We start from the raw sequence: 23,968 nt of genomic DNA, 5'->3' as shown, positions 1-23,968 counted from the left end.
AACTATTTCCTGATTGGTTGAGAAATCCTATTTTCTGATTGGCCGATAGGTTAGTAACTGAACAGCAGCTCTCTGAGCTGAATGAGCGCAAAGACAGCAACGTTGTGTGACACGTTTGTAAAATATAGCCCTTAGAAATTTGAAGTGAGAAATGCCATGTGTGGCGTGTGAGCGTGTGAAGTCATTGAATGTTTTAACATAGGCTACCTTATGGCAAACCGCCTACACTGGGTAAACTTGAAAGCAGAGCTTACCATTGTGTGTGTGCATGCATGGCAAGCTGTTTTAACATTTAAATGTATTATTCGTAGGAGCAATGAGATATTGATAGTAAATTGAATATAACAGTTCAATTTCATGTTCAAATTTGTCTTATCAATAATAAAAAAAAGCAATTCATGCTTTAGACCATTTTAATTTAAAACATTGTAAAAACAAAGTACCGGTTCGGGCACCGTTTCGGCACCGGCACCATTTTAAAAGTATCGATTTAGTACCGGTATCGTATAAACGATAACCAACCCTAAACGAGACCGACCCCCCCCCCCCCCCTTGTTCGGTCAAGATTTCCTGGCAGGAGAGAGGAGTAAAATGAACATTGACGACGACGAGGACGATAGCGCATCGGAACTTCTAGCTCTCCAGGCTTCATCGGATGAGGAGGATGCCTCCCGGCCACACAGCCTCAGGCCGCCCTGGGTCCGACTGGAGAGGCTCCAACAGGGGGGACTCCTACCCCTCCATCCGTTAACCTGTATGAGGTGTACAAGCGGGCAGCTGACCGGCTGGGTATCCCCTGGCCGGCGTCTCAGGATACAGACGGGGCGACTAGGGACATCTATGACGGTAAACGTCTCCCTGTCCATCAGGCCCCCACTAAGCAGTTCCTCCCCATGGTTCCTGCTTGCCTTAAGAATATGAAACTGTATTGGGACAAGCCGTTCTCCCACCGAGTGCCCGTCATGGGTTACTCCGGTTTGGACATGCACAACATGGAGGAGCTCGGACTGGCAGGACGACCGCCTGTCGAACCCTCCGTGGCATACCACCTCCACCCGAACTAGAGACCCGCTATGGCGTCCGCTACCCCATCTCTACCCAGTAAGATGGAGCGCTTCACAGCGTCAGATGGTGAGGGCATTGAACGTGACTACGTTGCTGATGGCCTATCAAGCAGAAATATTGGAGGAGATGGGGTGCCAGCTCGATGGCGGTGCACCAAGCCCAGGCTTATGGGAGGAGATATGCCACCTGACCGATCTCTCTCTTCGCACATGCCGCGTGGCCGCACCATGGGGCTGAATTTGTCCAGTCTATCGGACAGGGACAAGACGGCTATTTTGGATGCACCTGTTGACCCTAAAGGTCTGTTTGACCCTGCGCTTGCGACAATGCAAGAACAATGTGATGACAAAAAGGGCTCGGGCTATGTCTGCCACATAAAGTAGTGCCCCACGCACCCCCACCAAGGCGTTCGACACTGGTGAATTCTCAGCCAAGCTACAGAGGACCACGGCCGCAGCCAGCCAACTCAAGCGTCCAGGGAAATGAGCAACACCCGCCGCCTAAGGCCACTAATCCCAGGCCTTGGCCGAAGCAGTCTTTCGCTGCAGTAGCAGTGAGAAGCAACACCCAGGAAGGCAAGAGAAAGCGGCAGACCTGGGAACGGTGGTCTGATGCTCAAGAGACATGGACAGCACCTCAAGGTCCCTGTTTCCAAGTCTCTGGGGATAATCGAAGCTGGCCCCTCCCCTCCGAGGGTCCTAGGTCAGTTCCACGACATGTTCATGTTCATGCCCACAAAGGTTATGGAGCGGTCACACATGTTCCCCCTGTGTCCTCTAACATGCCACAGTTTTCCTCCTCGGAGGTGAGGGATGTTCAATAGAATATTGGGCAACAGGTCGTGCGTGCACCTTTTCACAGTCTGCACTACACCATACCTTTTTCAATAAAGTTTATGAAGCAAAAGAAAAAGACAAAAAACATTAAACATTTTCATTCTTGTCTGATCTCGGCACAGAGCGAAAGTGGCCCGGGCGGATTGCACAATTCCCTCTTTCTCCACCGGAGGACACTCGTACCCTTCCAGTGGAGAACAGAGATGTTTGTTCAGTGGGCCCTCTCACCAACCTAAACTACTGGCGCGAGTGCAACTCCCACCCGTGGGTTTTGCTCACAGTGAAGCGGGGCTATCGCTTACAATTTCGAACGGAACCACCTCCTTTCAATCAAATTGTGCTGTCAGAGGCAAATGGCGACTCATCTCGCTTTCCGGAGGAGGAAATATCCTCTCTGCTACACATGACCGCAATACAGTTAGTGCCAAAGGAAAAAAATCAGCAGCTTTTACTCCCTGTACTTTGTAATTCCAAAGAAAGGCGGAGGCCTCCGTCCTATTCTAGATTTACGACAATTGAACAAGCATCTACGCAAATATCCATTCAAAATGCTGTCTCACAAGACACTCGTGCAGTCTATTCGTCCAAACGACTGTTCGCGATTTGACAGACGCTTACTACCACATACGGATCTTCCCGCCCCACAGGAAGTATCTGAGATTTGCATTCCGCAAAAAAGTTTACCATTTGGCCTTTCACTTGAGCCGAGGCTTTTTTCGAAGTGTGCAGAGGCAGCTCTTTACCCTCTCCGGGAAAGGGGAATTAGAATTCTTACTTTTCTGGAAGATTAGCTTTTTCTGGACGATTAGGTTTTTCCTGTGCGCAAGCAGCGCACAGGAAGCGGCGCACAACATGGCTGCGCTGACAGCGCACCTGACAGCATTGGGGTTTTCCATAAACAAACAAAAGAGCAGCCTGGAGCCTGCCCAGCACGTAAAGTTTCTGGGGCTCCAACTCAACTCAGTCTCTTATCAAGCCATGTTGTCTCCGGACCGGGTCACTGCGTTCCACCAGTGCCTCGCTTTATTTCAGAGAGGCAGCCGCTTGCGTTACCACACATGCTTGCGTCTGTTGGGTCTGATTGCCTCAACTATCGCAGTAGTTCCCCTGGGACTATTACAGATGAGAGCTTTTCAGCGCTAGGTGTCCGCCCTACAGTTATGCCCAAAGTGACATCTCAATCGCCTTGTTCTAATCGACGCGGCGCGCGTAAAGTCACTCAGGTGTTGGAGGGATGCGTCCCTTTTTGCACAGGGCACACCCCTGGGAACGACAGCGGCCAGGAAAGTAATTTCCACAGATGTGTCCTTAGCGGGCTGAGGAGCGACGCATAAGGCAGATGGCCTCCTCACCTTCAGGATGCTCACATAAATTACTTAGAGCTAATGGCAGTCCAGCTTGCTCTAAAACACTTCCTCCCACTCACTCGAGGTCAGCATGTCCTATTGTCCGAGTGAGATCAGACAACACTACAACAGTGGCTTACATAAATCAGCAAGGGGGAACTCGCTATCTATGCTCACACAGGCTAGCCCACAAGTTACTGACGTGGAGTGCCTCACTGTTCCTGTCATTACGCGCAACACATATTCCGGGAACGCTGAACTCGGGAGCGGATCTACTCTCCCGGGGAATCCTCTCTACGGAGAGTGGACACTCCACCCCCAGATCTCTGCCATAGATCTCTTCACATCGCGAGAAAACTGTCTATTGTTCTTTTCCCTCACGGACGACAACGCACCGTTGAGTGTGCATACATTAGCATACCAGTGGCCAAACGTGCTGCTTTATGCGTTTCCACCAATAAGCCTGATAATTCCAATGCTGAGCAGAGTGAGGGAGAAGGGTCTGAGCATGATACTTATAGCACCACGATGGCCCAGCAGACAGTGGATAAAGGAGATAACTCTCCTGTTATTCGACCAGCCATGGCCCCTACCGTTGCGCAGGGACTTGTTATCTCAAGCGCGCGGACATATTTACCACCCTCGCCCCGAGATGGTGGCACTTTGGACTTGGCCTGTGAGAGGCAAGTTGGTTGGTCTTCCGCTGAATGTTGTTGTGAGTGTTCGAGCAGTGGTGTGACCCACACATATATTACCGTTTCAGTGCTCTGTGGTACAGATACTGTGTTTCTTACAGGATTTGTTGGATAAAGGTAAAGCTTGCTCCACGATTAAAGTTTGTTGGCGTCGGCAGCTCCCCTGTGGGTCAGCACCCCCTGATAAGTCGCTTCATGAAGGGTGTGCGACGCTTAAGGCCATGATTACGTCATGGGATCTGGCCATGGCGCTGGAAGTATTGGCCCAGAAGTCTTTTGAACCCTTGGACAGGGCCGACGCACTTTTTGTGCCGAATCGCCGATGTAGGCTAATTATCATTTAGGCTATATTTATTTTATTTATTTTTTTCTGACAGCACCTGCTGACAGCAGCCCACTGGTTAATTTTCCATACCGACATTGACATCGTCCAATCAAGTCTCTTACTTTTTTTTGTGGCCGCGCCGGTCTTTATAGAGTTCATTTGCCATAGGCCTACTAACGCAAAATTGACATAAACAAGATGCAAGATGATTTAGGTTGCCCACACACACACACCAACCTCAAGTTTCTTGAGAACTTTAATTACCCAAGTTGAACACATGGAACCAGTTATGTGGTTGCCCTGCATCAAGTTGCCCCATGTACTTTAGTATCGGCGATAGGGTGCACACACACACCAACCTCAAGTTTCTTGAGAACTTCAATCATTAGTTTCTTGACAGCCTCCAGCTGGTCTGAGAACGCATTCAACCAGAGGTATATCTACATCCTGGGTCTTTTTCAAAGGCATCTCAGTGAAAGACTTGTGTCGGCAGCCTGCTGGATCACTCCCTTAATGTTAACACATTTTTTCCGCTTGGATGTTACTGCTCCTTCGGTAGCGCATACAGTTCTAATTGTGACCTCTGAGCCTGAGGACCCATGCCGGTAGTACCATATCGGTGGGTTCGCTGAGGGCAGTTCCGCATTCGGGAGTTGTAAACATCACTTTCCCATTGTGAGATATTGAAACGAATGTTTGAAAGAGAACTTTAGGTTACTTAACGTAACCCCGGTTCTCTGATAACATGAGTGAGGTATCTCACTGACCTCCCCTCATTTTGCGGGGGGATTCTGTGCCATTGACCTGATCAAACCTCTAACCGACCGTATTGTCATTTCATACTCATTGACTAAACTGGATGGTAGACATGTGAATGATCTCATTAACATGTCCTTTTGCAGCGCCACTCAATAAAATCAATTGTTCATCCAATATCAGTTAAAAATGTCAGTGCTAATGTGCATGGCAAGTAACAGCACACTCATGTTGGCACTTACATGAGGAGCACTAAGGCACCTTAATGGCATGCACTACCTTTACTTCACGTGGACTGAAACCTCTGTACTGCACTGCATTCTTTGCAGATTTTTCTGTACAGCCCTGCTACACATACAGACATGACGTAACAGACATGTCTGGCCAGCTTTTTTGTCTGTCTGTGTCCGAGTCCTCTTCTTAACTCATACTTTGACTGCAGCACCAGAAAAGACCAATTAGGACTAAAAGCAAGGCTCAGCTCAATTTTTTGTATACACACTCACTGTGACAGTGAACTTTGTTTTTAAATTTGCCCTGATGTACTCACGTTGTATTCCGCCTGCACTTCGCGGTCCAGAATCCCCGTGATCTTGACCAGGCCATCATTGGTGACCATAAATAGGTTTATTGGGTTCTGATCAGCGCCAGGCCCTTTCAGGTAGTAGTATACAGGGAGGCCGTCGTCTCGGTCTGATCGGATCTGTTTGGATAACCAACCAACAACATTATGCAACCAGGACTGTGCTGTCTTAAATGTTAGCACATGGGGCCTAAACTATATTACCTTACATATTATGTTAGCACATAAACTAAAAGGTCCTACATATTATATTAGCACATGATTACAGAATGTCCATGACATACCATTTTATCACCATTTTATGATGATGCTTTTGGATTATTCCTATTCTTTCAATTTCTTACTTTGGCCACAAATGGCAAGTCTCTGTGATCCTCATTCTCAGTCAGAGTCTTAGGTGCGATGACCCACTCTCTCTTATGCCTCCTTTGTTTGTAGTGTGGTCTATGTCCTTTCCCTTCAGACAAAACCTGCACACACACACACACACACACACACACTGACATGTGAGACCAACACAGCATACAGTTACAGTAACACAATACGCCAGCAGAAGACAGAAGGAAATGGTGAAGGAGCAGATAAATTAAGAAAATACAGAATTATTTCCTAAAACCCTTAATAAACACTTCAGCATCAGTGGTGTAGTTGAACCTGAAGCTATAAATGTCAACAATGCATTACATTTGAGCTTTGGTGTCCCGTACTGCAAATCAAGAGGCTTTCAGTTCGAGGGTTGTTGTCTCTTACTCATTATCTGTTCTGAGTGATAACACAAAGCATCCATCTGTCCTGCTTTGAACTTACCAGCCATTTCCCTGAACAGGTGTGGTATAGGCCTACAGTACTCCCCGTTTATCAGATATAGATCCCTTGACAGGTCCCTCATATAGTGAGAATGCATTTGAGTAGTTTACAATACTGTTGTAGTAACAGCTTGTTATGACCTAGGGGTAAGGCCACAACAAAAGAGGGAGTCGAGAGGTTGGATCTTTAACTAAAATGTGGATGTATTAACCAAATTAACCAAATAACAAACAAACAAACTGTGTGAGGTGGGTCAAAGTCAGTCATACAAGTAAAGTAATGCATGGATGTTGTGTGTTTGTAATGTGTCTGAGTGCAGTGTTGCATGTCCAAAACCCAAAGTAAGAATGGCCCTCCTGAAGGGGAGAGGCAGCAGCCCTTATAACTGGACACCTGCCCTCAGGTGCAGCTTATCAGCTCATCAGCTCTTGAAGCACCTGAAGACAAGCAGACAAAACAAGTAGAGGGCCTAGTGGCCCGTCACACAGCTTAAATGCTATTCTATTGCTGTAACTAGCTCTATAGCTTAAATGTTTAATGCCCTTACAAGCCCGACCGTTCTAATTTCGTTAAAATTTTAACGATGACCAATCATCTAATATCTCAGCTGTCCAATGACTGATTTTATTTCTGAAATCTTCCCCGTAATGCTGACAACATAAGCTTCAATTTGATATGTTTGGTTAAGGGGTTCATGGCGCGAAATGTTTTGGATACTTGAAGGATGAGTCGTGAAAAAAACTTTTCACTTCAGTCGTACATTTTAACATGGACCGCCAGATGCCACCTGCACTTCGTTGGAGTTTACCTCGACTGGAAACCACATAGCTGGAGAAACTGAGGTAATCTATATTTTTCATCGTTTCTAGTTATGGTTAATCTTCATTTGTAGTCATAAAATCATGTTATTTGACAGTAATATGCTTTCTCATCAGCGTCAACATTATGGCATAGGGGGGGCTAAGTGCATCGTCATGTAACTTTAGCTAGCTGCATTACTCTGAACTGCTTGCAGTATTCTCGTTTGCTTTTGATATCAGTTATTTTCATTTGAAAACCTGTTAGTATATATAACCTGTAAGTTTGTTTTCTAGTACCAATTTGCTTGTTAGGTAAGCATTATATTGGCAAGTCAGTATAGCATACCAAAGCTGAATAAATCAATGGGCGCCGCGTTTCTAAGTTGCGTTCTCTTACGTGAAATAAGTTGAGCGATATTTTTACTCCTCTCAATATGTAGTTGTAGAAAACAAGATGTGAAATCACGGATTCTGTCAGAAATGTAGTGCTAATTAAGTGTGCTTGCAAAGCAGCACACTTATTGTTCTTCTTAAGTTTTATTATTATTATTTTTCCCGTCTCCCTAATTTTTTGTCAGCCCTAGCGCCTAGGCCCTTTGAGACAGAGACACCGTTCCAACTTTAAAACGTCCGGTCAGTACCGGTGTAAGTTGGTCGCGAAGATGACGTCAGGTGGGCGTGCCGTTCGTCCGCCATATTGGATTGAACAGAAAGCGAAACTAAATTTTCACAGGTCACAACTTTGGTCCGAACGCCACGAAACTTGACGTACATTATCCTTGGACCAAGCCTCACACATGTTAGCGGAAGGATTTTTGATTTTCGAAAGCGTTTGCCCGTCACAGCCAAACGAAATCGGCGGCGAAGCTCCGAAACAGGAAGTCGTCCATATCTCAGGAACACTGTCACATATCGATACCAAATTTTGTATATGAACTGGGGACTCCAGTGTGAGGGTGCATAGGCAAAAAAAAAGAAATATTCCAAAAGTTTCCATCATTTGGCAAACCACCCACAGGTTTTTGGTAACTCACACCATTCACCTTTTCACCATTCACCTTCTATCACAATGCCTTCCATGTATGCACAATGTCTCCAGGCAACCTTGCCCAATCATGAAATCCTTGCTCTGCCATGGGATAGTATGGACTTACGAACTGAAATAGCAAGGAGAACAGTAGCTATATATAGCTTACATAATAGAGTTGTTTTCACATTGACGGTATTCAAATTAAATTTTTCATTATTGTTACATATCATGATGGGAGAGTATTATTAAAAATGTTACAAGTATGCAAATGCATATGTTTACGGGCATTTAGGTTTTACTGTGTTGTTTTGTTGTAAAGACATGCAAGGCATTCTGGGCCATGTAATGAACAGTGGTCGGCAGCACTCCATAGGCTACGTATTAATATGAATAGGTGTTTCTGTAAACCTAGGGACAATAAACAGCTATCTCTGTTACAAAAACGAGCTGGTAATCGCTCATTGAAGAGGGAACTATGATAAAAATATTGTTTTCCTAAAAGCATGGTGTTGACAAAAGAATAAGCAGGAAATGCCACGTTCATCTTAAATAGCCTATAGCCTCTGAACGCTAGGTGGCAACGTTGTATTACATTTCACTAAATGCGGTGGAATTAGTGTGAGATTCACAAGGAAGGAAGGTGCAAATATTATGTAATTTATCATGGGAAATTATTGGAAATGTTATTTCTTGTTTATTCTAATTGCAAACCACACACATCCATTCGTAATCACACATGTACACATTTAATACTGGAAGACTGTCATTTTGTTTATTTGATGTTGCTTAGCAACGGGGACAGACTTCAGAGCAAAGATTCTAGAACAGAGCTTCAGAGAGACACGTTTTAAGTTCGTGGCCAAGTAGGCTACCTAGAATATCGGTTTCCATGTGTATGTGCTGGATGTGCTTCCTTTATGAAAGTAAGTGTTTTATACAGTTAACGTTACAGACATAATGAGTCATGTTGTAGTGGTCCACATAAATATGCCCCTTCTGTTATTAGAATGCTAAGCGGAGATTTTAACATCATTCATTTCTTGTGTGGCTAGAAGCTAGCTAGGTCATAGGGAGGAGATGTTGCTGTAACGTTATGAGATTTATGTTGCTTAGCGTAATGCCATGGTCATTTGAAATTAGATGCTTGTACTCGTAACTTCGTCACTCGTAACTTTGGGACTCCTATTTTTTTTTACTAAGAGTAATTCAGGAAGCATTTTAGCCCTAAAAGTAGCGCCTGAGTCTGTGACAGCTTAAGCGAGGACTCCTAATAAGACCGATTCACAAACAATGTTTTGTGGTGGCATTTCACGTCGCGATGTTTTGAAATGCGTCTAACAATCACGAGGGAACAATTTTGCATTGTAGGCATAACTAAGGGATGCAGTAACACCACCAACAACAACCAAAACTAGCCTACTCATTGTTTACATGTACATTAAATGTAACGTTTCATTGTGAATCAAATTAAAAGATTCTCCTCTTTGCAAACGTTGGCATAGGCATATGGTGACAGATTAATTTAATAATGTTGCTGCGTGAATCACGGTAAGCGCGAATGAAGTGGCCACTTCTTAATAGGAGTCACTGTATGGAAATAGGCTAAGTAAAATAGAGATGTTTAAAATAAGATAAAGTTAGGATATGCCCGCTTGACAACGGCAGAGATAACTGGCCTTTGGCCATAGCAACCATCCATTTAGAACAACTGGCCTTCATAGCAACCAAGGATCTTAGCTGTGATTCATGTAGCTACAGTATGCATGCAATGTGATGCAAAGTATAGAAAGGTGATGAAATATACAGAGACAGGTCAAGAAATATAGTGCAATGTAGACAGTAGTATACAGTTGATTTACAGAAGGTGGTTTAGAGTAATATGAATTAAATATAAATATGTGCAGTGTATTAGCAGTTATCTCATACAATAAGTAGAATAATGTATGTAGTAGTAACATTATAATAGTAGAAATAATAATATAGATATATGCAGTGTATTAACAGAATATAATAAAACTGAATAAATATGGATATTCAATATGACAAATATACAACAGATATGTACATAACATACAGCTATGTGCAGTGTGGAAACAGTGTCATTGTAGTGCAGAAACAACATTATAAGAGTAGTAAGAATAAGTCTATGTGCAGGATGAATAGTATAAAGATCAGTAGAATAACTAGTATAGTTAATGTAAATTAATTTTATTTAATCGTAAAAGTAAATTGCATTCAATTAAATTGCAATTAAAAATCTTTCCAGTAGGCTTTATATGGGGGTTTTTTCCTGCCATTAATAAAATTAAAATGAAAACAGTGAAATTAAAATGAAAAACTCGTTTTGCCATTTAATTTTCAAAGTGTCAGTGCAATTATCCTGCCAAATTTAAAAATAAAATGAAATATATACATTTGGCTTTTAATTTTCCTGATAAACACGATACATTTGTGACAAAAATAAAAATAAATTGAAAACGTCTATTTGTCATTTCATTTTCATTACCATCCTGGTATATTACTGCCAAAAATGAAAATGCAAACTTCACTTTGACTTTGCCTTTTCCTGACAATGCGCACAATGTATGCCAAAATGATAAATAAAATGAAAACTGACACCTGCTTGCGATTTATTTTCCATTTCTCGATTTTCATTTTCATTTTCATTTTCAAGTTCACAACATGCAAATGAGCTGCATTGTTAATGAGATGTATGTGGGTGGTGCTCTGGTGACGACAAATTAAATGCGCCTACCATGATCATGATTTTTTCATTTTAATTTCACTGTTTTCATTTTACTTTTATTAATGGCAGGAAAAACCCCCCATAGGCTTTAATGTCACGCAAAAAGTACAACCAAAGCTGAGCTTGATCAACTAGAACGTCTAAAGAACCAGAACTTGAGTGTAGTTTTTTGCTGGGTCCCAGGCCATGTTGGTCTGAGGGGAAATGAGAAAGCGGACAGTGCTGCTAAGCAAGCCCTCAATGAAGAAGTCACAGAATGTCAAATCCCTGCCCCAGACCTTAAACCTATACTGAACTCTTACATCTCAGATAAGTGGCAATCTGAATGGGATTAATGTACCAACAACAAGCAAGGAATGTGAATTTTAGCACATTTTCATGATCCACTGGGTCGTTATGGGCCACACAAAATACGGTGTTGCTAAAATTACTCCTATTGTGGCTATCAGAGACATGCATTCATTAGTATCCAGCTACATTCAATGAGTTAAGTAAAATACATTCACACACAAAAAAAACCCATCACTAATGTTGTGGACATTCCTTTATTCTGAGATACATCAATAGGCTCTCAAAACAATCCCAAACAGACATAAGGTCTTTATAGAGCAAATCCATATAGATTATTTGTCAAATAAACCAGTAAAACAGAATTAGGGGATGGAATATATAACATTCACACTCATAGCTCATATTTCTAAAATAAATCAGTGAAAAAGTATCCTGACAAACAAGCAGCATTTTAATGCCTTAGTCATATTTCATAATTTCACATTTTTCTCTAGGTTACCTGATAGCCCAGTTTGAGAGGTGCAAGACGTGTGACATTATTTATTTTTGCAGCCAATCACTGCTGTTGTTTTATTTTATTGATTTGATTTTAGTCATAGAAGCTAAATTCAAAGGCAGGCCACAGGTAAAAGCCAACGAACCGCATTCACCCTGCAAGGCAATAGTTGAATAGAGCTTTTGGTAGGCAATTGCCACTGCTCCAACACTGAAAGGCACTGTTAGAATGCTTGGATCAAGCCAGGTTCAGCGTATAGCGTATGTCACTGTCTGCTCACGTTGGTGACCGGACCAGGGCAAGCACACTTTCGCAGTTCCCGCCGGAAATGCAGTCTAGTTAACGTATTGCCTCTCCTCGGGTTGTTACCTCGCTAGGCAGTTTGTAGTGAACTGTTTTACCTTGCTAACTTATAAATGACAAACATCAGACGTGCTTGTCTCAACATTTTCTAAGATGGCATGACTTGATATTCTACTCTTCTCAATATGTAGTTTTATAGAAAACATGATGTGAAATCACATATGTCAGAAATGTCATTATTGCATTTAAGCAGTTAGTTACTAGGTGAAATGTCTATCTTAATGCCAGCCAGGTTTAGGGTAGCTAAACCCATGTGTAATAAAATCACTTTTCATACTTCTAAATATTTTTGAGTTACTCAAAAATGCAGGGGCATGGGACGAAGAGACCCCAGAAGAGTTTCACAGTTTTCTGGGATTGGACATTGACATGGGACTTCACTTCCCTCCCTAATATCCATTGCTACTGGGGAACCAAGTCTCTGAAGGGATCAGGGAGCGTTGACCAAATGAGAAATACATATTGTGTACACTTTTTCTCCATTGACATTGCTGTTTCAGTAGTTTCTTATTATTTCAAGTTTGGCAATGCAGAATCTGGTGTTGAACCTAGGTTTGGTAGCTACAGCCAGAAAGACTTTGGCGAAAATCTATCACAACAGCTGGCAGGCATTTCCGTCAACATTTAAGCCTCGCCTTCAGCTGCTCCAACTACTACTCTGTCGTCTTTTCATCAAGTACATATTCCTGTACAGCAGGAGCCAAAGAAAAATTGTTGGCTTTGTTATAAAAACAATACATAATGACACTAAAGTAGCTTGTATGGCCTGGAGTTTAGCGGTAGGTGACTGCTTTTTTGGTAAACAAAATTGCTGTCAGATTTGGCATTCTACAGAAGGGGATGCGTTTCGTTATGAGTCATAGGTCTTCGGTTTTTAACCTTCAGGTTCCCCACCCCACCTTTCCCTATCCTCTGTGTGTGTGTGTGTGTGTGTGTGTATGTGTATATATATATATATATATATATATATATATATATATATATATATATATATATATATATATATATATATATGTGTATATGTATGTGTGTGTGTGTTTATTCTCAACAGGCTTGTTCTATGTAATCCACTTACTCAAATGTTTAGACACATTGATTTTTGAGTGATGTTGAAGTTGATTGTATTCCTAGCTTTTCATAAATAATACATTTTATAGATGTATATCATTTTCATATTACACTAATTTATATAAGGAAGTTGTATCTGTTGAATCAAATGTATTCTATGTCTCTATTCAGAATTGATCTTCAATAAATATACAGTATACTTCCTGTATTACTGGTAAGGTACATGTTTTTCTTTTATATATCATTATTGTTGACTGTAGCATTTGCTTATATACAAATAAATGGTTTATTCTTATGGACCAAATAAATCTAAACCACTGTGTCTGACTTCATTATTAGTTTTTATGCATACTTTTATGTTTTTGGTGAGAAAGAGAATGTGAATTCTGTCAACATTCTAAATCCCGTTTCCTGCATTTTTTTTACACTTATCACTTAATTTATCATAACTTTTGAAAGGTTAATGATATTCCAATTCAGTCTTTTTTGTTAAATAGCCCACAACTTGCTGAACATGTCATACACTATATTTTTCTCTCTCGTATAGAAATAAGATGAAAATTCAATTTTATGCGAATGAAATTAAATTTTAACGAATTTCGGTATACATTTGGAGAGGATTTTCAAAGACTGTTCATTACTATATCAACATTACCATATGTATTTTACATCATTTGATAGAACTGACCCTTCTGATTACAATGGTATGTATATCCCATTGATGGTATGTATAATACTCAAGAAATAAGGTTTTTTGTGTAAGGTCATCCAGCACCAAAAATGGAATGTTCGGCACGGGCACGAAAGGGTTATTATGGTAATAGTTTAAAATGTTTTTTTCTATTGCTGTAAGTCGCTTTGGATAAAGGTGTCTGCCACATGAATAGATGTAAATGTAAATGCTTAGTGGAATAACAATGTCTCACTCACAGTTAGTTCATATAAAGGCCTTCCTGTAGGCTATAGGCCTATTTCATATTTCCCACACTTTTCTCTCTCGCAGCAGACTATTTCCTATATGGTTATTGAGTGTTGTTCAGGCTACTCGTGTCTTCAGAACTTAATCTGACAGACAGCAGCTCAAGTTTTGGAGGTACCAGGAAGCAGGTGCATTGTACCGCAGCCCGTCTAGAGCCTGTTCACTTCCTATTAAGTCCATAGACTAGATTAAGCCCCATTGTACTGAATTTGGTTGTAGTTTGTCATTGATTGTGGTTGAAAAATCACAGATCTTACTGTAGTTTTTGCAAGTTCAATATGGATTATAGGTCAAAAGTTGAATTAACTAGTACTTATAATATCCTTTCGATTTCTTACAGGTTGGGTCATCGTTGCCCATAACATGCTAGCATTCTGCTAATGAATGATGTTACTGACATTTTTGAAAGGCTTTTTAGAACAAATAAGCGACTTTAAAAAATATATAGGTTGATCTTTGACTTGTCTGTTAATAGTGGTTTCCGCTGAAAAATGTATTCCCTTTCACTATAATCTTAAAAGGGTGTTTTCTCAAAATAAGGTTTCTGTACACTGTGGAGGAGAAATATCCACTTCAGTAACACATACATACATAAACATAAACATACATATTCATTACATATTTCTTCATATCTATATTTTGTGTTTGATTAGTGGGGAGTTATGTTGATATATTTTCAATAGCCTGATATTTTCTACATTTTATACCAAAATATCTGACTATAAATAGTATTTTCTAATGTATAGATGGATGATAATGGATAATGGATTTTGAACATCTGTAAGAAGAGTCCATCTTGGCACCCTGATTGACGTGACTGAATCCCAGCTGGAAGCCTGCCAAGAGGGGAAACACTGTTGCACTGCACACCCTGCATGCAGTGAAGACATTCTGACCAGGTGAAAGCAAAAAATCTTTACTCCTTTATGCGGGAAAAAGAATCAAAGTAAAGCTAATTTATTAGATAAATTAGAAATTAAAAGCTGCACATTAATGAGAGTATTGAAGTTTGTGTCATTAAGTGTTTTGACAAGTAACGTACCTATATCAATGATTGATGAGCTCTAGATGTTATTTGATATAAGAAGTTTTCTGGAAAAAAGTAAAAGGTCAAAGTGTACACATATTTTGGCTAATTGGATAGATTCGTGAACGAATTAAAAGAAGTAATCGATTAACTACGGACAAGCTTGGGGGATTAAATCTTTTCTTTTTCTGTACTGCCATTACATGTTAAGTTGTGTAAGTTTTATTAAATGAATGCTGTGCGTGTGCCAATGAGAAAATAGGAGTTGCTACAGTCATTATTTTGCTGAGTGAACTGGTTGTTTCTCAACGGTCTTTGTTTAGTTTAATGGCCTAGGACTAAACTTAGTGCTACAGTGATACGGAAAGGAGACGAAATCACCAGAGTGGGGTGTTTTGGTTGTGCAGTATTTGAAAAGTGGGATAGGGTTTCCACCTATGTTTTTTTGTTGACTTGGTCAACTGGGAATTTAACGAAAGATCGTTAAAAGTGTGAGTGAGACATTAATTTGTATCATTGTCCAGCCGTTTTGGGAGAAAAGAAACAGTCTGAGTTAAGTGGAACTGACACTGGTGAAATTTATTGTTGTGGCATCATGCTGTGAGTAAAATAACTTAGCAAGTGTCAGTTTACGGAGCGAGAGAGATAGAGAGAGAGTGTTTCCTTTTCCCTGGCGGGAGCGTGTGTGTGTGGGTGTGAGTGTGAGTGTGAAAAAAAAAAATAAGAGATAGACAACTTGTGAACAATTGAGAGGCGAACAAATTACTAACCAAATTTTCAAAGTGCAAAGTTGTCACTATATCACTACCACATCACGGGAAAATATAAAAAAATATATTTAAAAGTATCACGTCACTGCATGAAACACATAGTACAATTTAATATTTAATGATTTGATATTAGCACAATCCAGATATGGTTCTTGGTAGGAAAACTAAGTTACAGGCCTTAGCTGAGATACAAGACTATGTGTCAGATTGGATGGCAGTGAAATTACAATTGGGCAAATTTGAGAAAAAATGACAAAAAAAAATAGAGAAGTTGGAATTAGAGATCCGAGACAGGATTTGCAGACATGAGACTGAGAGACGTGATTTGGAGGAACAACTCATGGAAGCGGATGTGTTGCCAGAACAGAGTGGAATGAGGCGAAGAGGAGTAGTCTCAGAGGCCCACTCAACGGGGAGGAGCCGACTCCTCCCATACACACCGGCACCTAGTGGGGGCGGGGGTCGCAACCATGGTCGCAACAGACAACCAAGCACCTGCCTCAATCCGACTCTGCCTGACTTGGACTCAACAGCGCCATATGCCATGGTGGAGACATCTACAAGTGCAGTGGACATTGATAAAGACAGCTTCATTGGACAGAATGCTGCTGTTATGGGGACCCCACATGGGCCAAGAAACAGCACCCCACCTGACCAACAGCCAGCAGGTGACACAAAACTAATCATTCTGGCCCCATCAACAGCCACTGCTTTCTACAATCCACAAAGACAAGGAACAACGTCTGCAACCAACCATCATCAAACTGCTCCACTCCAGTATGGCTATCCACAGCCACTAGCCATAGCTTCAGTACCTCCTCCTCCCCCATTGTTGTTACCAATGCCACTGGCTACAAGCCCTTACCCACCTCACCCACCTGTCAACTCTTTCCCTACCCCACCACCACCACCACCCCCACCCCCACCTGTCAACTCTTTACCTCAACCACCCCCACCTCCCTCACCCCCACCTGCACCAGGGAATGATGGGGCATCTACATCCAATGCTGCCCAGGGAGCGACTGCTCCGGTAACAAGGCCAAAGACAAAGAAAACCAGGCCAGCGATGGAGGACTGGGATGCCTGGGATGAGTCAGCTGACGAGGCACTCATATGCCCTGTGCGCACAGTAGCCACCACTGACGGTGTGTCTGTGCTTTACCAACCAGCTAAAACTGACAACACCCTCTATGCTACTGCCTTGCTTGAAGAACACATCAAAATTGAATTCTTGATTGATACTGGTGCTGAACTTACAGTCTTTTCATCGGACCTATTGAAGAAACACGAAATACCTCTGTCAGGCATCATCAATACAGCTGGTGGACCAACCGGAAAAAAAATCAGTCTGAAGCAGACAGCCCCAGTCACCATAGCCATTGGAGAAGGAGATGGAGAAGTCTTGTGGAACCTGAGAAGGCTAAAAAGAGAGGATCTCGTGGAACATCCTGCATGGGCTAAGGGAAGGAATGACTGTGGACTGTTGGAAATGGAACCTGTCAGACTGACTGGAAAACCACCTCCATGTGTGAAACAATGTCCCATCAAGAACGGACAGATTGTGGCAGAATTGTTGGATGCAATGCAGCTGCCAAAGGAACTGGCAGTGATCAAAGTAAAGGCACATACAAGGCAAGACACCATTGAAGCAAGAGGCAATGCAATGGCGGATGCGGTGTCAAGAACAGCCGCAAGAAAAAGAGAGGGAGGAGATAACGAAACAACTAACGAGAATGGACACGGAAATGGAAACACGGACAGATCTAACGGTAACAGGAACATTTTTGAAAATGACAACGAGAAATGCATGATGAGAGTGACAAAGAAGGTCAAAGAAACATCTGAAGAGGGAAAACGGGAAAGTTTGGCCAACATCATAGACATGCAGAACAGCTCGAGCCGAGAAGAAAAATGGACTTGGATTGAAAATGCGGCGAAGCTCCATGATGACAACTTGTGGAGGTTTGGAACACGAACTGTGGCTCCAGAAAGTCTTCTACCATATCTGACGGCGCAAATTAATTCGCTTGGACACGTGGGAGTGGAGAAGATGAGGAACAGATTCATACCGGTCTGGTGGTCACCGAAGTTCACAGCAACGGCCACAGACATCGTCAAGTGGTGTGTCACCTGTCGGCAAAACAATCACGACAAGAAGGTTAAGTTGCCAATGCTGAAGACACCAGCTCCACCAGGACTATTCAGAGTTCTCCAGATAGATTACATCACTCTTCCCAAGTGCAAAGGCTACCGAGATGTTCTGGTTGTCCTGTGCAAGTTCTCCAGGTGGATTGAGGCATTCCCTGCACAATCTGGAACTGCACTACACACTGCCAAAGTCCTTGTGAAAGACATCATTCCCCGATGTGGATTGCCATAACATAGTCGGCAGTGAAGGTCCAGGGTGAGAGAAAAGTGGATACGTGCGAGCCATTGCAAACTAATAGAACCGCCTGAAACATGACGCGCTTGGGTAGGGTACGAATTCTATCTGAGTTTCCGCCGATCTTCTTTTAGGGGTGAGGTGTGAACTAGAGGGGGGAAGATTCACGGGAGACTTTCATTTTGACGGGGAATTTATTACGTCAGGAGAAATGAAAGGTTAGGGATCCGAGAGTAGAATCTTTCTTTGAGAACCCGAGCATGCTCAGAGTGCTGTGGTAGTGGACTCTTCTTGACACAAACTCATGTTATGAAAAATGATAGACTTAGATAAGTCTTAATTGATTTTGATATGTGTGATTACTGATATATGAAATGTTTAATCTGAGGATACAATTACAATTGCCGATTTTTGAGAATGATTACAGTTAAGCTAGATCAAGAGGGGGGAGTAATCCTGTAGTCCTGGTTCTAAAGGTGGGTTTCTGGGGACACCCGTAAGGGAGCTGAACACGCAGCAACGGGTTAACCGGGGACTCACTGGGGGACCAGGATTGGGAGGATGCTACACCCCTATAATAGATTATTATATATATACTGTTGTTTTCATGACTATCCTTCAACTGATACTGCTCTTTCTTTTCACTCCACATGTACCTATGAGGTTGCCGGGAGCCACAGACAACATCTGGGACAGAGACTTTGCCTTTGAACTGAACTGTTGCTGGCCGGTTTCCTGAACTTCCAAAAGACTTTGTTTTCCTTTTCTTTTAACTCTTAGAATGTGAGATAATCATCAGCAACATAATCAGTTTTTAAGTTTTCTTTCAAGGTGCCTGCACTTCTTTTCTTTTCCTTAAAGTGCCTGAGAGGTAATGCTTGGTTTGTTATCTGTTCTTTAGACCACATCAGACTCCTGTTTATTTGTTTTGTATGATCTATAAAAATCTGTGTTTTTGATTGATCAAGAGGGGGGACTGTAGAATTCTGGGGTATTCTTACTGTATTCTGATGTGTTCATATGTTACATCTGTGTGTAGTATACAACAGGGAGAGGTCCATATTATTGTACATAACTGTGCCTTAGGCCTGTGTACCAGCAGGAAGGTCATACAGGCCGATGTTTAGGAACATCCGAGGAACATCGGTGATAACATGGGCCGAGGGAGACAGCATGTCTGCCTATTCGGGCTAGTATCTCCATCTGGCCAGGGCCGGGTTTTGTACACTGGTTGGCACCTGCCACGTTGGCATGATTGACGTTTGTATGTTTTAGTATAACAGGCTTTGTCTTAGGTTTTGACAGGGAGACGGATCGAGGAAGCAACCCAAGGAGCATCTTCTGTCGGAAGGCTCAGCAGCCGCTTCTAATAACAACCACAACTGTTAGACTCTGCACAGTTTTACTGTTTGAGACTTAGCCTGTGTTCTGTTATTCATTGTTGTACCATCTACAATAAATCATCATCTAATCGCCGATCCTGATCCAGCCGTCAAAGCTTTATTGACCATCTTCAATACAGACATTAGAACTAAAACACAATGCAACAACCAGAGAATCCAACAGGATGGTAGAGAAACATAACCACAGTCCCTTATTTAATTTTGTCTATCTGTATAGTCTCAACATAATGAAACAATACATTTTTAACCTGGCTTCATCCAATTTTCCAATTGTGTGATTTGTAATATGCAAATTATGGTACATTTTATGAATAAATGCCTAATTTGCATATATAAACATAAAATCTCAAACACTTGTAATGCATTTTTTCTTTGGTATAATGCCACTAATCAACTGGAGAAGTTTAATAGTGATAGCTATTAATTGAAAATGTTCCCCTATTCTACTCAATTTAGAGTGCATGTTGGGCACAACTTTGGCCTTTAGTCTGTAAAAACAATATGCACTCCACTTGTTTGTGCTGACTTTGTAAAGTGACCTTGAGTCTGAGAAAGGCGCTATATAAATAAAACGTATTATTATTATTATTATTATTATTATTATTATTATTATCTATGGCAGTAGACTTTAGTGTATGATTCAGGAGGGTATTAGGACCAATAAAAACTGAGACATTTCATTAGGATGGACTTCAAATTCGTCAAATGAAATCAGCCCATTTCAGAACCATGTTTTAGTACTTTTAGCAATATTTGATATTTAGCTTAAAAACAAAATGTTGGCATCTTAGCCAAAAACACAACAGATGATGAGGTGTCATGCAGGTCAGACATCAAAAACCAATGGCGAGTGACCTTAACCGTGACATTAGACTTCAGCATTGTTACCTGTCCAGGCCCAATAAGCCATGTTGAAGACGCTATGTACAGAATGACAGAGGCACAGACACAAATGACACTCCAGAGAACAAAAATACACAGACACAGAGCAAAGTGGATAAAGAAGGCATTGTGAGAAATAAATGAAAATGAAAATGAAAATTAAGAATTATACTACCAACCATTATTCTACCAAATCAAATTGCCCATTAGAGTTGAGAGAGCTCAAGAGTCTGTGTATTCCCCTGTGTGTGTATTCACACCAAGTTGGCCTACCATAACTTCACAACTCTGCACAGTATTCCATTAACTGCATGACAGTAGGCTATTCACATTTTTCTGTAAAGTAAACACCTAATTAAAATCGACTTAAAATCAACTATACTCATGCACACCTTTTGTTTGAGCAGGAGAGAGAATGACAGCGCACACACAGTGTTACCATCACACCAGATGGGTGTGCGTACCATAAATTCCTGCAGGCGCCCGTCTCTGGATAGAGAAACAGTGACAGGCACGTACACCCCAATAGCCAATTTGGATACAAGAGATAACAAAATCAAAAAGTTCCAACATGGTCAACAGATAGAGGCTAGACACCAGGAGAAATTATCCGTGTTCATCAGTGTTTACTAAATCTACTCTAAACAAACACTGGAGGCTAGGGAAACCACTTGTATGTGTTCCTCAGTAGGAGGAATGAGGTGAATTTACCAAGAACTCTCTTATTTACTGCAGTTCAAGATAAATTCTTGTGAATTCACTCTTGGGAGTTCCAGGTAAATTTACAAATGATTGGTCTAATGCTATGATTATAGTGGTTAGGGTTAGAGCTATTATGTTTATTGGTGTTCCTCAACTTGTTCTAACATAAAGTTGAATATCTTCCAACACAGTCAGGTATATCCAAAGTCTGGCCCGGATGCAGTGTTTTGATTTGGTACAATTTACAGTATATGTCTAGTAGTAATCTAGTAGTACAGTCTAGTAATTATGGGATTTAAATACATGAGTTACTGTATCAATCTGAGGTAAATGAATTTAATGTAGAACTAGTGGATCATACTGTAGCTGATGCAGATGAGTTATTTTGCAAGCAAATTCACAGCTTAAATTTACTATTTAAGATTATTTGCTGTGTATCTTAAGCACATTGCGTTGCCTCTGTGTATAAAATGAGCAATATAAATAAACTTGCCGTGCCTTGCCTAATCCAACACCCATTAAAAAAAAGATTGGATGCCTCTATTCTACCAGGATACACGTGCCTATAGGCCATTTTTAGGCACAGCTACTCACCAAAAAAGCTAGTCCAGACAGTACGAGTAGACTCCTCATGGCCTCTCCAGGGTGTTGAGCAGGAAGCCCAGAGTAGTGGCAGATGAGATGGGTGAGATATTTCTTTTCAGACAAGTCCCTCGTCATGGATCAGAGTCTCTCTTTCTTGTTTTCTTTATATATTCACGTATGATGTATACATAGCCATCACATTGTCTGTAGAGTCAGATTTCTCCAAACAACTGTTTTCTGTTGCACTTCTGCCGTTTACCTCCTGAGCACTGTATCCTCTGAAATGTGATGAGCCTGTTTTTCCAGGTCTTCTGTCCTCCCACCTCTATCTTTCTGTCTGACTCCGTGTCAATCTGACTCCTTCCTTTTATCTCCCAGTGCTGCGATAGCAACACTCTACTTGCCCCTCCCCCTTAACAGGGCTGGCCACATACTATCATTTACATCCATTTATATTTATTCATTTAACAGACACTTTTATCCAATGTGACTTACAAAAAAAGAGTAACATTCAAGCTACAATACTGACCAGATACTGTAATGGAATGGAATCATGTGACAAACCTATATACAAGGATGGCATGGCGGTGGTGATAGTTATGTCCACACACAAGTGTTCTTTGTAGTGCATTGAGTTATTGTTCAGTGATGCACTGAGCTGTTGCATTGAGTTGTTCTATTGTGTTGAAAGCATCATGTAAACCCTTAAGGCAGTGCTAGCGTTGAACAAGCTGAGTGTTGAACTTGGTTCAACCTTCAAAGCGCAACATGAGCATATTCATAGTCAGTTTAGGCTAACCGTTTGTGTTACTTAGGAACGAGATAGAACGTATTATATTCTGAGCGTTGCGTTACGCTTACCTCTGGCCAATGTGATCCCCGCCTAAAGGTATACCGTCACACAGTGGTGATAGGAATGTTAGAAAATAAATGTAAGGAATATCTGGGTTCATTGAATTCAATATAGAACTTTAGGACTTTGTTACGGAATTGTCACAGAACGGAATCTACTGTATGTTGGAATGTTCAAAAACCCACACCTTTAACCCTTAAAGGTGTACAGGAATGTGGAAAATGAACATTATAAAGACTATCTGGGTTCACTGAATTCAACATAAAATTTTACAACCTTGAATTGTTGTGGAACAGAATCTTATGAGAATGTTCAAAAACCCACACCTTTAAGGGTTAAGCCTGACTGATGAATGATTGACTACTTGGGTCTGTTGGTGAGGAGATCAAAATTAAAATGGTAGATGAGTTAACGCTACCGCCTGCGTCTGTGTGATCCTTATTGAATATAGATAGATAGATAGATAGATAGATAGATACTTTATTGATCCCCAGGGGAAATTCAAGGTCTCAGCAGCATACATACAACACATTCTTTAACAGCAGAAAGAGTAATTAAAGTATATAATATAAAAACACAACTAAGCAGTAAGGACAGTAGAAGATAAAGAATATGCTATGTGAAAAGCGAAGGTCTCGCTTTCACGGGTCCCACCGTTAGTAAGCCTTAATTCCCTACACGTAGCTCCCACATAGCATTTACACTGATAAACGCATACAGTTCCCGACGTGCATCACCTACACGACCCGCGGCCTCCATCTGAAACAACAGCGAAATCATACAAATACCTTTATTAATGTAAAAAATAAAATCACAAAACTACAGATTTGTGCATGTATGCACACAAAAGAAGAGGTAGCCTAAACTATTGAAGCATCCTCAGAATTAGGGATGTTAACCGGTAGCCGTTTAACCGGTGGTTGACCGGTTAAAATTTTCTGCCGCCGGTAAAAAACAAAAACAAAAAAAAAACACTATTTTTAAAGCTCCCGAATGCCAGCCAGCGTCTGTTATTACACTGCGCACACACGTGTTATTGGTGTTGTATTGTATGGGGCGATATGATCACTCAATATCTAAAAATGATAAATGTGAGCATGAGCCGTCCCACGGCGGAATTTATTAAGCGCAACCACAGCACAGAGCCATGGCTCTGCCGCAGCATAGCTCATGTAGC

At 41.4% G+C, this 23,968-nt stretch overlaps 1 protein-coding gene across 1 annotated transcript in view; it reads right to left on the bottom strand.

Annotated features, from left to right (window-relative positions):
- LOC121677898 (desmoglein-2-like) overlaps positions 1–22,292 on the bottom strand; it is a 149,353-nt gene extending 127,061 nt beyond the window's left edge. Inside the window, exons 1-3 of the mRNA XM_042057026.1 lie at positions 21,948–22,292; positions 5,951–6,076; positions 5,574–5,726 (exon numbers count right to left, since the gene is read on the bottom strand). Of these exons, the coding sequence (XP_041912960.1) occupies positions 5,574–5,726; positions 5,951–6,076; positions 21,948–22,073 (405 nt within the window). The 5' untranslated portion in view covers positions 22,074–22,292. The remainder of the gene's footprint in view (positions 1–5,573; positions 5,727–5,950; positions 6,077–21,947) is intronic.
- Positions 22,293–23,968: the final 1,676 nt, after the last annotated feature.

The sequence above is a fragment of the Alosa sapidissima genome, chromosome 12 (genome assembly GCF_018492685.1).
Source record: "Alosa sapidissima isolate fAloSap1 chromosome 12, fAloSap1.pri, whole genome shotgun sequence".
Lineage (NCBI taxonomy): Eukaryota > Metazoa > Chordata > Actinopteri > Clupeiformes > Clupeidae > Alosa > Alosa sapidissima.
Note: the sequence above shows the minus strand (reverse complement) of the source record. Positions and strands in the feature narration are given on the sequence as shown.